The 12,984-nt window shown below is 46.7% G+C and overlaps 1 protein-coding gene across 37 annotated transcripts in view; it reads right to left on the bottom strand.

Moving 5' to 3' along the window:
- The window catches only part of BIN1 (bridging integrator 1), a 114,548-nt gene extending 102,614 nt beyond the window's left edge, over window positions 1-11,934 (bottom strand). For 34 of the 37 annotated variants that reach the window (XM_083489704.1, XM_083489686.1, XM_083489673.1 and 31 more), the window contains exon 1: window positions 11,608-11,891. In XM_083489704.1, coding sequence (XP_083345830.1) covers window positions 11,608-11,688 — 81 coding nt within the window. In that variant the 5' untranslated portion in view covers window positions 11,689-11,891. Of the gene's footprint in view, window positions 1-11,607 lie in introns of all 37 variants that reach the window. The other 3 variants (XM_083489702.1, XM_083489700.1, XM_083489690.1) reach the window with 2 other exon arrangements.
- Window positions 11,935-12,984: the final 1,050 nt, after the last annotated feature.

Below are 12,984 nucleotides of genomic sequence, written 5' to 3'. Positions count from 1 at the left end.
GTTCTGCAAGTGGAATTTTTCTTTTCTCTCCCTAACTGTATGTCAAGAAGTCACTGGCATATACACACACAAAATTCACATATTGTTCCCCTATTATGGTCATGCCAATTCATTTTTTCCTACAAACTCTGCTTCTGGCTTTTGTGTGTAATGCAGTGGGAGCCAAACAGATAAAATCTGGCACATAAAACAATTGGCTGCTCCCTAAGCAAAGCTGCTTTTTCTGCAGATTAAAACAAAGATTAAGTATTTCTTGCCATGAGAATAAGTTTTCTTCTCCCTTCACTGTGTTAAATGCACAATAAGGAGCTCCTAGTCCTCAGTTTCCTCTGCTCCACTGACATAACCGCAGGATATTTTAGCATACCTACTTCATGTGGATGACAAATCACAATACAAAGCTGACAATTCCATTCTTGGTTTTGTGGTGCAGAGGGTCATCTTGTAGCAGAGAAGTGGCTTCTACTCTGCCCTCACACATCTCTGAACTTTTCAAAATGCATTATGCTGAGCAACAAAAGGAATTTCCAAAGTTGGTTGTCTTTCTCCAACACCTCCTTTGTAAATTGTAAATTGTATGAATGCTAGAATGATGCAGGATATAAAGATAATATGGCATTCGTGACATAGCTGAAAGGATTGTGAAAATAATTGGTCTATAAGAACAAAGGTGAAACTTGAACAATATTATGTCAAGCTTAAATATTTGATAATAAAGGGAAGAACTGGAGACATAATAGCTGAAACGTATAATTTAAAATAAGTTTTGAGAGAAGGTGAAGCATTGCTGAATAAGATTCTGAAACGGGAATACAGAGAAGGGAGATGCGAGGAGGTCGATGAAACAAGTAAAAGAAAGACAAAGTTATGGAACATTGGATGTGTGTTTTAATGTTATTTTGTGTTTTTATGTTGCATTGCTGTATTGTTTTCTATGCTTTTTTTAATGTATTGTAATTTGTTTTTGTTGTTTTCCCTTTTTCTTTTTTCTGTAACTTTTAAACCTTTAATAAATATCATTTTTTTAAAAAAAAAAAAGGGGGGGGTTCTCTGTAACACTTTTGCAGGAGAAATTCAAGCACATAGCACAATTTTGCATTTGTGCCATTAAACATTAAGCACTCTGTCACCTTAGCACAACAATTTGGAAAGTGATGAGGGAAATAAATTGAAAAATGGGGGGGTGGGGATGGATGAATGTAAATTAATAATATAGAAGAAGAAGAAGAAGAAGAAGAAGAAGAAGAAGAAGAAGAAGAAGAAGAAGAAGAAGAAGAAGAAGAAGACCTCCCCATAAGCAAATCCAGAGGAAGGCTCATCGTCACATATTTGCCTGTAAACAATTCAGACCGCTCAATAAAACAGGATATAGTCTAAATACTATGTAAGCTTTAAGCAAGCAAATCAGGATGAATGCTTGATAAACAGATCATTTGGGGGAGCCCTAAGTCTCAATCAAAGGCAGAGTTCACATTCTTTAGGAGTATTTGTTACCTAATTTGGCAATTTGCACCTCACTGATGGCGTAAAAATTAATTCACTGCCCATCTTCCCATAATCCCACAGACAGATGCAGGTAACACTTTTCTGCTTCTAGTCCTCATCATAAAATGAGATCTAAAATCCAGGCCCCTCCATTATAAGTTTGTCCAATGAACTCTATGAAGTAAAGAAATGTTTCATGGATCTGACACAAGATTGTTTGCAAAGACACCCCACAATAGAAGGGAAATTGCAGAAGCTATGGAAAATATGAGGACAGTGAGGTCAGAAGCACAAACATTAGAGGGCGGGGAAAGCACATGTCTGTGGCAAGATCATTGTAAACAACCCCTGGTTCATTGCCTAAGTGAAACAGTTGCCAATTTGTAATCCATTATAAGTACAAAGGACACAATGCCAAAAAAAAATCAAAAATCTGTTGTTAAGAAAAATGAAATCATAAACAAATAAAAGAGGAGATAACTAAGGGATGTCAAAACCTTGTTGAGCTTGGTCTTATTCCCTCAACCGGAACTTGTCCACATGATCCTCACTTAACATTAAGCTTTACTTTGTGCAAGCAGAGGGGATGCTGTTGCTTCCAGAATACTGGTTGTGACTGCCCCCACACACTAGCATGAACAAACATACTCAGAGCTTGAAAACACATAGGTAAAGGTAAAGGGACCCCTGACCATTAGGTCCAGTCGTGACAGATTCTGGGGTTGCGGCGCTCATCTTGCTTTATTGGCCGAGGGAGCCAATACAGCTTCCGGATCATGTGGCCAGCATGACTAAGCCACTTCTGGCAAACCAGAGCAGTGCACGGAAACGCTGTTTACCTTCCCGCTGGAGTGGTACCTATTTATCTACTTGCACTTTGACGTGCTTTTGAACTGCTAGGTTGGCAGGAGCAGGGACCGAGCAATGGGAGCTCACCCCGTCGCGGGGATTCGAACCGCCGACCTTCTGATCGGCATGTCCTAGGCTCTTTGGTTTAACCCACAGCGCCACCTGCGTCCCTTGAAAACACAGAATGATGCCTAAACCTAGGATTTCTTCCTCTCTTCTGGATCTGGAAGAAACCACGACAAAACATTGAACATGGTCCAGCCACAGTCCTACTGACTTCCGTGGAAAAGACAACATGCCTGCTCATCTTGTCTACTGAAATGAATGAATCTTTTTTACAAAATACTTAACTTTGAGCCAGATCATTCCATATTATCTCTTAACTTATCCTTCATAAGTTAAGCAGCATGATTGAAAACCCCAAAAAACTGTTTGGTAAAAAAAATAATAATAATAATAAGAGCCAAAGGATCCATGTGTTACTTCTAGTGCCAACCAGGTGATGCAGTTTTGTTTGTAAATGATCTATGCTGGTACCAAGGTCTATACCTAAGCAGGGCTATATGCATGCTATATTATTTTAGAAACTCTGCATCAAGAAAAGCTGAATGTCTTTATGAACACATTGCATGTACACATGCATTTTCATACATAAATGAAACAAATAATAGAAGTGGGAACCCAGGACAGAGGATGCCCTCCATGAGCCTTTCTTCAATGAAATTGGGCCAGGTCCAGTCTCCCTCCCTTCACAATTCCTTCCATGCTCCAGGGAGCAATGTGTGTGCACTTTCTCCGCTACAGACAGGGATGCTCTCTAGTGGCATGAGAGTACCACACAGATGCATCTCTCACCTGCAGTGGCTTCTGAACTTTTATTAGTGGCCGGGAGAGGGGATGTTCTGAGCCCCTATTTTTCTGCAGAGGCTGGGTATGGAACCCCCTCCCCCCCACTCTTCATCTGCTCCATGTTTTTCACTACTTCCTCTCCAAGATTTCCTCATATGGGCTCAGGATTTGGTGTGGGGTTTACACAAAATTGATTTAGCAGGTTTTATTTAGATTTATGGAGAAAGGTGGATGCGGGTGGTGCTGTGGGTTAAACCACAGAGCCTAGGACTTGCTGATCAGAAGGTCGGTGGTTCGAATCCCCACGACGGGGTGAGCTCCCGTTGTTCAGTCCCTGCTCCTGCCAACCTAGCAGTTCAAAAGCACATCAAAGTGCAAGTAGATAAATAGGCACCGCTTAGTCATGCTGGCCACATGACCCAGAAGCTGTATGCCAGCTCCCTCGGCCAGTAAAGTGAGATGAGCGCCACAACCCCAGAGTCTGCCACGACTGGACCTAATGGTCAGGGGTCCCTTTACCTTGACCTTTATGGAGAAAGGTACAGATCTAGTCACTCTCACCCAACTCCTTCCACAAGGAAGAGTTCTGAACAGGCACAATCTGGGCATGACTTGCAAGCTGATTTTAAAATCTGTCGATTTCATGTATAGTTTGGCATTTTTATTTCAAAGTCTACTTTTCAATGAATATTTTATACAATTTTACGTGAGCCACACAAACATTTTGTTTTGATTTCAGGGGCAACGTGCGCAGCAAGCGTACGCTTTGAGCCCTGCCCCTGACACCACGTCCTCTTTCAACAATTGCACAGTTGTCTGTGAAGAAAGACCATCGCACAAGATCCTGCTCACAAGTCGGGACTCTGCAGCTGTCACTTGCGCTGGTAAGAAGCCATGGGAGAAACAGCAACAGAAAAGCAGCTGAAGAGGACACATCAGCAGAGCCAACCCTACCATTAGACAGAGTGAAGCCTCCTCCTCAGGCAGCTGATTTTGGGTGTCCTGAAAGGACAGCAAAATACCATTTATTTTTTATTATTCTATTTTTATGGGCAGGGAGGAGGAGAGGCACTTGTGGGATGTTCTATCCCAGGTATCAAAATAACTTGGGCCAGGCCTGCATGGCATTATTATCAGGGCTTTCGGTGGAAATTATGACATTTTGCACTCCAAGTCTGACGCAGTAGCATTCTAGAACTTTACATCTGGACGTAATACTCTAGCATTCTGGAACATTACAAGAAGGACACAATGTAATACCCTAGCATTCTAGAGTATTAAAACAAGGAAAGCAGGCCAGGGATTTACAAAGGGTTTATTTCAGGATACAAATAGTCACCCTGAGCAAATACGCATTGAACTCACTGTCTCATTATTTATAATGTTTGTGGAATGAATCACAGACAAGTCATAGTGAATCTAGAAGCTCACTGGGAAGTGCTAAACAGTTTTAAAGACCTAAAGATCTGTGGATTTTCAGATAACTGGGTGAACACTGGCAATGAGCAAGTTTTCTAAACATGCCACATGTTTAGTCGGTGGGCAGGGGAGAAAGAGCTCTGTGGCACTGAGGCACAAATCAGTTGTGGCAAGTGGGGAGGCCCAAAGCCTGTCCTAGTCAGGCAATCCTCTCAGGAGTAACTGGAGGCATCCCAGAGGGAGGCGTAGGCATGGGCGGTCCTCCTCCCCCAGCTTACCAGAAGCTCCGGGTGTACTGGAGCTGCTGGATCAGGCCTTTGCGGGTCCCCCAAAACCTCTTCTGCCTGGGCTGCTGCTAAATTCAAGGAAATTCCAGGCCCCCTTGCACAGTTGGCTTGGGTAATAATAATAATAATAATAATAATAATAATAATAATAATAATAATTTATTTATACCCCGCCCATCTGGCTGGGTTTCCCCAGCCATTCTGGGTGGCTTCCAGCAGAATATTAAAATACAATGATTCATCCAGTATTAAAAGCTTCCCTAAACCGGGCTGCCTTCAGATGTCTTCTAAAAGTCCAATAGTTGTTTATTTCTTTGACATCTGGTGGGAGGGCGTTCCACAGGGCAGGCGCCACTACCAAGAAGGCCCTCTGTCTGGTTCCCTGTAACCTCACTTCTTGCAGTGAGGGAACCACCAAAAGGCCCTTGGCACAGGATCTCAGTGTCTGGGCAGAACACTGGTTCCTCACACAGATCCCTCTGACGAGTTAGCAGAAAGCTCCATCTCCCAGAAAAGGCTCTCCTCCATTCTGCCATGTTTCAGCCTTTTCCTAGGCTTCCCTCCCAAGCACAGAAGTCCAAGACTTCCAAAGGCCCAGGCAAGGGAAAAGGTCTAAAAAGAAAAATGGATCTGAGAGGAGGGAGATGGAGAGGGAGAGAGAGAAAGAGAGAGAGAACGAAAACCTTGTACAGAAAGCAGAAGGGAGCTGAAAGAGGATCTAGGAAGCAAAGACAAAGCAAAAGAACAGAAGGGGGAATCCCTTCCAATATGGCGTTTCCACCTTTTTCTTTTCCTATGCCTAGAGTAGGCGAGAAATCTCCTATCAATGATGAAGGCAGGAAATAGAACTGGAGTTGGGGGGTTGTCTTGCCCCCAATGTATTCCTCAAAATCTCAACTTCCTGCCAGTGGTGAGAGAGGCGGAGACAGCCCACATCATGGATCCCAATTCTCCCCTACAGGAGAACAGATATATTCCCCCCCACAGATGTACACAGACCAGTGAAGACTGATTGTGGTGATGCATTTCCCAGGGATGCTTATCTTCTATTAATGATCTTCTGACTGAGGAATAAGGAGAGAAAGGCCATAGCCCACTGGAGGATGTCCTGCATGCAAAAGGTTCCAGGGTCAATCCTTGAGATTTCTCAGGAGGACTAGGAAAGACTCCAGGTTCAAACCCAGGAAAGATCCTAATGATCTGGCTCACTGTAATCATCTTGGTGTGTAACAATATCTGCAAGATTGCTCTGCAACTAAATTGACACAGATTTCAAGTCTGCTTTTGTCAAGGAGATCAATTATACAAATGGAGTGGGATCCAGCATTGCCTTTCAGGGAGTGGACTGAGATCCAAGAGAGGAACCCACTGCAGGAAGGGGAGAAGTGATTTTAACAAATTTATCCTCCCACAGCACCACTTCTGGCACTATTCTGGTGGTCTCTCCAGAGTAGCTTTCCAGGAAGCACTGACATCAACAGCAGAAGATTTCCATTTTGTGCCGTGCATACTTTTTTCATGATTTCGTTACCCATAATTCACATTTCCCTTGTGTCACATTGCCTGCAATATGCAGGCATCCATTGCAGGCAGCCTTGGGTTCCCACAAGGTTCTTGACTAACCATCTGTGAATTACTGATAGTGGACACCTGTCTACAGGATAAATATAGCAGAGACATCTAACATATGTTACACAGATCACTTTAATAATGGGGGGGAAAAAACCACCTACCACCTGTCAGAAATCTTTACTCACAGCTACCCTGAGCCTGCAGCCAGAGGCTTTATTGTCTTATTCCCAAAACACACATCAAAGTTTATTTGTTTCATATCTCTAGCCATTAAAGAGAGAGTGATAGAGAGAGCACCAGAAATAAGTCCATGATTTTGTTTGGGAAAGTCCATACAGGGCATCCACTCCAAAAGCACTGTTGCCACAGTATATGAAGGCTGAATCCCAAAATCCTGTTTCCAGTACCAGAGTTCACAGCTTCCAGGGATCCCCACCCCCACCTCGGTACTGCAGTTACCTGGTAAGGGTCATGTTCATTCAGTAGTATGTGCATGTCCTTGCATCCTCACCACTGAATAAGTAGGGACAACAAGTTAAGATTGATTTTTAAATGATGAATTAAGCACAAACCCACGCACACTGCTTTTCAATCATAAACAGCACTATGGACTCCCATATTTGGCATTTGGCTGGGAGGATTTGCTCCCTGCTAACGTCAGCCTTAGGAAAACTATTGTCGGGTTTGTCACATGGCCACCTGACTGTATCAGCCACAGATTCCAGGGAAGCAGCTGTTTAGTTAATAGGAAGACAAGTTGCAAGGCAGGGCAAGTTGCTCCTTCTTTGTGTTCTAGTTACAAAATGAAGCAGTGCCCGCTCCTCCCATCTTTTCCACCCAAGGGTTGGTCAGGTTGGTACCCACCAAGGGGGCAGGCCCAGGGGGGTACAAAAATCATGCCTCTCCACTCTGCCTCAGGGTGGCTAGAAGCCCGCCAGCCCATCCATACACTCCCTGGGCCATTCCTCTGCTGCTTTGGGTGGCCGGGCGAGGCACTCAATCTCCTCTGGGCAGACGAATCCAGTGACTGGCATGGGCTGTTGCAGAAGCCCTGTGGAGGCTCCTCCCCAGAGGACAGAGGGGCACTGATAATGGGGTGCCAATACAGCTCCTTGCCAAGGGTCAAGGGAGTTTAGGTAGGTATGCCTCTGTTTCCATCACCATGTCATTTTCCTGGTAAGGTTTTCTTTTTTTGAATCCATCCCCTTCAGTCATACTAATATTGGTTCTGAAAGGCTAACAGGATGCATGCACGATTTCTTTATTTGTGGCAGGCTAATTGAGACCACAGGCTACATACTTCTAAAATATGGGGTATCATTTGGGAGATATGGAGAATTCAGCCTTGCTGCAAAGCACAGAGTGAAGTTCCTTCTCCCTATCCAAATATTATTATTTTTAAGTAAATTTAAAAAAAAATAGCTTCTCTTTCCAATTTGTGTCTAATTCTAGTAATTTTGTTAAGAAAGAGAAACTTCTGGTAATTTGAATTTTTAAAAGATATTTTGGCTTTGGTATGATACTGTAACAGAAAATGCTACATATTCTCCATTTCAGAAGTCAGAGTTGTTTCTAACAACAACAAAGTTACATTTTGTGTGTTTAAACTGTAAAGTATGTTACCCTTGAAATAAGCCACTCACAGAAAGAATTCACTTAAGTGTGACACTATGTAATGTCTTACAACTATAAAAGCCAGAACAATAAAAAAGCAATAATAACAGCCAGTTGTCTATTGAATAAAGATTTTAGAAAAGCTCTTCTTCAGGCTATGCAGGCTATGGACTTAAACTGTGGTGATAATTGTCCCCTAAGAAAGAAAGAAAAGGAATTGCGTATTTGAACAGGAGAAAGGGGACAAGTAAAATAAGACAGAATGCTATCCCCTTGCTTGATCCAGATAAAATTGCTCCACGGCAAATCATGAAAAAATTGCTCCAAACTTCTCTGGAGCAGTGCAGCAGCCATGTCTTCCTTTCTGAGCGTAAGGTGACACTTTGCGCTGCATAGCAACTTGCCACACAGGCAAAAGGGCTCTGCTGTAAATAGACCTCCCTCATTTAGAAACTTTACCCCAACCATCATCAGCTAGGCGAGGCTGAAATAGAACCTCTCCTCCTACGCCTGGATTCTCGCACATTGGGCCGAGCCCCCTTGCAGAGGGGCAGGTGTGCAAGACACCTCCAAAGGAAGGTGACAAGATTGCTGGAGGTCTTGCAACCACAGGGGTCAAAAGTCAAGCACCAGCTGATGAAGGCTCCCTCTCTAGGTTTTGAGTATGTGCTTCTTTCCCCTCTGGTCCTCTTCTAGAAAATGAAGTCTGGTCCCAGTAGTATCAGGGCAGAGTTAGTGACTGGAAGAGAGAGATGGAACCTGAAGTGGGAACTCAGCAGCAAGCAATCGGCTTCTGCTTGTTGTCTCCCTCCTAGCCCTAGAAAGCTTCCCTCCTGTCTTCCTGCCAGGACTGGCTCCTTTAACCACCCTAACCTGGAGTTCCTCTAAAAAAGAGGACACTTTCAACACTGGACCACCCCCAGGGACACATGGAGAATCCCTGCACGGTCAGGTACTGAAAAGGTAACTGGTGCTTGATGTGATGGGGAAGGCACAGGAGGCCCCAAAGCAGACCAAGCTTAGAAGGTTGGCAAGCAACAAAATGCTGGGGGCAAAGAGAGAGAAACATTGTCCCAGTGGGCAGGCAGAAAGCGCAATCATAAGAGAAATTGTTCTAGATGCTTAATTCATCCTCCAGCGACTTAATGCTAAAGTGTGTGGCTACTATGGTGAAAAAATGCCATCTGGCAGGTACAAGGAATCACTTTGGGAATTAAGCTTTCCATGGGCTTGCTTGGATAGCTCAGTCGGTAGAGCCTGAAACGCTTAATCTCAGGATCGCTGGGCAAAAGATTCCTGCATTGCTGGGGGTTGGAACAGATGACCCTGGGGTCCCTTCCAGCTCTACAGATCTATGATACTATGTTGGAATAGGCCCACAGGCGCGAAGCAGCAACCCCACAGAACAGCAATAACAATAATGAGCTTCGGGGGTTGCTGTTGCTGTGGGGAAGGCAGTCTGGCAGCAGGCCAGTCAGACCCTGAGCAAGAAGGCAAGCGTAAGCCCATCTGTGTCTCCAAACCCAGCGAGTAATCCGGTGAAGAAGCGTGGCGCGTAGCAGCACTTCCTCCGCCTCTCCACGCCTTATGCAGCACGCCTGCGGTCTCTTCCACACGACCAGAGCGAAGGGGGGGGGCAGAGGCAGCGGCTTTCATCTCCCCCAATCCTAGCCGTCTCTGATGGCACCTGACCCACGCAGAGCCCTCTGTGTGTCTCTCTCGGCTGGAACTGCAGGCAGGCAGCGCAGCCCTAATCTCCCGCCGAGCCACTCCAGAAAGCCGCTTTTGACACAAGCCCGCTCTCGCAGCAGCCTGACCTATGCGCGCCTGTCAATCGGGAAAAGTGGCCACAGCAAAGCGGGGGGGGGGGGATAGAGAGACAGGAGTGGATTAGGGGAGAAGAGCCAGCCAGATCTAAGGCCAGCCACAGCGCCCGCCTGCCTCGCTCTTCCCCCGCATGCGCTCAAGAGTGAGGGAGATGGAGAGACTGCGAGAGCTGCCCACGGGGACAGCAGGGAGATCTCCAAGCACAGAGGGGGGGGGGCTAGGGAATCCGGGCTGAGCTCTCCGTGTTCTGTTAGGCAGGCAGAAGAGGAAACGGCCCACTGCTGTCCTTGCCCTTTGCAGGTGAAGGAGCTGCAATTGAAGCATCTTAACCTGGGGGAGGCGGGGTGGGGGGGGAGGACATCTCACGCGTGCGTAAAGGGAGGAATCTCGTCCACATCTCCTCTGACGTTGCAGAGCGGATTTCCAACTCCCCGGGACCCCCCCCCTTCCTTTCCCTATTCGAGGTGGGTTTTAACCCTGTTCGGTCTTTGGGACGCGAAGCCTTCCCCCCCCCCCAATAAACACAAATGCATCTTATTGCAGGCGTAAAGTGGGCGCCGTGGACCCCCGCCAGGGGGCAACCGCAAAGCGCGCCCTTCCCTATCGAGAACCAGTCGATCCGTCCGACCAGAATCTCATCCCAAGGCCTCGCCATCTCGTCCGGGCTTCGGGCCAAACCCCCGGTAGTGGCGGTGGGTTTTCTCGCGCTTTCCTTCGCTGACCTTCGCCGCTAAAAATAGCCGCGGTGTGTCCGCACGCACAGCGCGCGTCGCTTTCGCCCTACAGCAGGACCTGTCCCGCTTGCAGCGCTGGAAGGGAAGCGGATCGAGGCTGAGGGACACCTTACAAGCACGCCAATATAGGAGAGATTACGGGGTTGGGAGAGAACAGAGGGACATCATCCCATGGAGAGGTCGAGTTTCTCTTCCATCCCATACGCCATAATGCCTTTGCCCCTAATAACCTTCCCCTCGGCTTCACCAACTGGGTAGGAGTCTCCAAAATAAGCCGAGCCACCATCCTGCACCCGTTGCCGATCTCTCTCTCTCCACCCCTCTTCCCACTACCCAGGCCAGGGGTGCCAACTTGAATAAAATATTCGGGGGGGGGAGGTAAGCAGCGCCCCACATAATCGATTACAAGACACGACACACGCACACCATTTGAATGGGAATGGCCATCAACTTGGGGGGCAGCCCCCTCAAATATTTTAGGAGGGGCAGAAGGGTCCTTGGCTCGGAGGAGTTGTCTGCTATCCCAGGCCCCATGTTGCGCTTCTGAGGCTGTGATTTGAAGCCCTCGTGTTGAAGGCAGCCGGACTTCCCAAGCAGCTTACGAGCCAGGAGCGAAGACTGCATTGTCCTGCTCCCAAGCCCACCCCGGGGGGTCTCGCAGCGTGGGCACCCCAAAAAAGTAGCGCGGGGGTGACGGGCAAGGAGGAGACGTGGCCGAGCTGTCAAGGCGCACCAGGGATCCTCCGCAGGGACGGCACTTTCAGGAGAGCAGGGGAGAGAAGGACGCCCCACTGAATTGCATTGCGCCACTCTCGCCAAGGCGCACCCGCCCACCCTGCTCCTTGGACTGGCGACCCTTTCCCCTCTCCCCGCACCCATGAAGCCCCATCAGCGCCCCGGGGAACCGCAGACGCGACGCCCGGCCCGCCGGCCCAGCCCCTTGCCTTTTCCGCCCCGCGCTCTCCCCATACCTTCTCCTGGGCCCGGGTGAGCTTCTTCTGCATATTGCTGGCGATTTTCCCTGCGGTGACTCCCTTGCCCATCTCAGCCATCTTGCTGTCCTTTTTAAAATATATGTAGATGTCTTAAAGCTGTGCGGTGGTGGTGGTTAAATTGATCAGACCCGGAGGAAGAGGGGAAAGAGCAGGAGCGAAACAATGGCCATAGCCCTCTTCAAGAGCCGGGGACCCGCAGGATACAGCCTTTTAAAGAGACAGTGCAGCCCAGGCGCGGCGGCCTCTTAAAGGGACAGCGCGCCCTGCTCGGGAGCAGGACGAGGACGGGAGCCTAGCGAGAGCAAACGAAGAAGCAATGAACTTAAGCTAAGGAGCCAATAAACGTAGGCTAAGCATGGAGGAGAACCCTATGGGCATCGTGATTTGAAAAATAAATAGATGTACAATTATTATTGCCCCATTTGCTTTCTGCAAGGATGAGGGTTAAGTCACATGGTTTCACCTTTTTCGGCAACTTTTTAATTTTTGCTGTGTTCAAAGATAGAAACGCACGATGAATGAATGTCAAGTCTTTGATTCCTCTGGGTGCTGCAGTTTTACGATGAAATCGCAGTGGCCCGCATCATCTTTGAACTTTATCAAATATCCTGCTTTTTTATTATCCTCTTACCCTAGAGCAATGTGCATTTCTCTGGTTGAAATTAAATGCACCTGCCGCTTGGCAGACTTCTTAAAAGAAATCTGGAGATAATCTTAATAATAATACATGAATGTTGGATGATGGTGATGCAATCGAAGTACTGTACATAATACTTTGCCTGCAAGGTAGGGAAAAGGCAAGTGGCTCTTTGCTCTAAGGATATTAAAATCCTAACATAGTGGGAATAACAACCATGGTTAAGGAGAGATGGCAGAGACAACTGGGCACCTTTTTTTACTTAAGGTTTATTTGACAAGAATTGGCATCTGTGTTTGGCGCCAGGGTCACTGAACAGAGAACCTCTGACAATGTACAAAGTAACTTCCATTCATTCCTGAATAACCACAGGCATCTCGCACACATCTGAGATGTAGGCAACATAACTTCCAAGCTGCTGGATTCAGACCAATGACCCAGTATCCTGTTCTCACAGTGGTCAACCAGATAAATGCAACACACAAAACGTCATTATGATCATGGTTCAAAAATCACAAATACACATTAAAATGCAATAAAACACTCAGCGATAAAATAGGCAAAGTCCTTCCCCCTGTGTTCTGAAGACCTGCATGAATAAATGCACCTTTAGCTAATGCCTGAATGAAACCAACATAAGGAACACTATGACCAAGAAGGGCCTGCTCTGTGGTAGCCCCATAGTCTGCATTTACTAAAGACACCAGAAGCTGAGT

This window comes from Podarcis liolepis, assembly GCF_965112155.1.
Source record: "Podarcis liolepis genome assembly, chromosome: 1".
Classification (NCBI taxonomy): domain Eukaryota; kingdom Metazoa; phylum Chordata; class Lepidosauria; order Squamata; family Lacertidae; genus Podarcis; species Podarcis liolepis.
The sequence above is the reverse complement of the archived record's forward strand: the minus strand, read 5'-3'. Positions and strand labels throughout refer to the sequence as shown.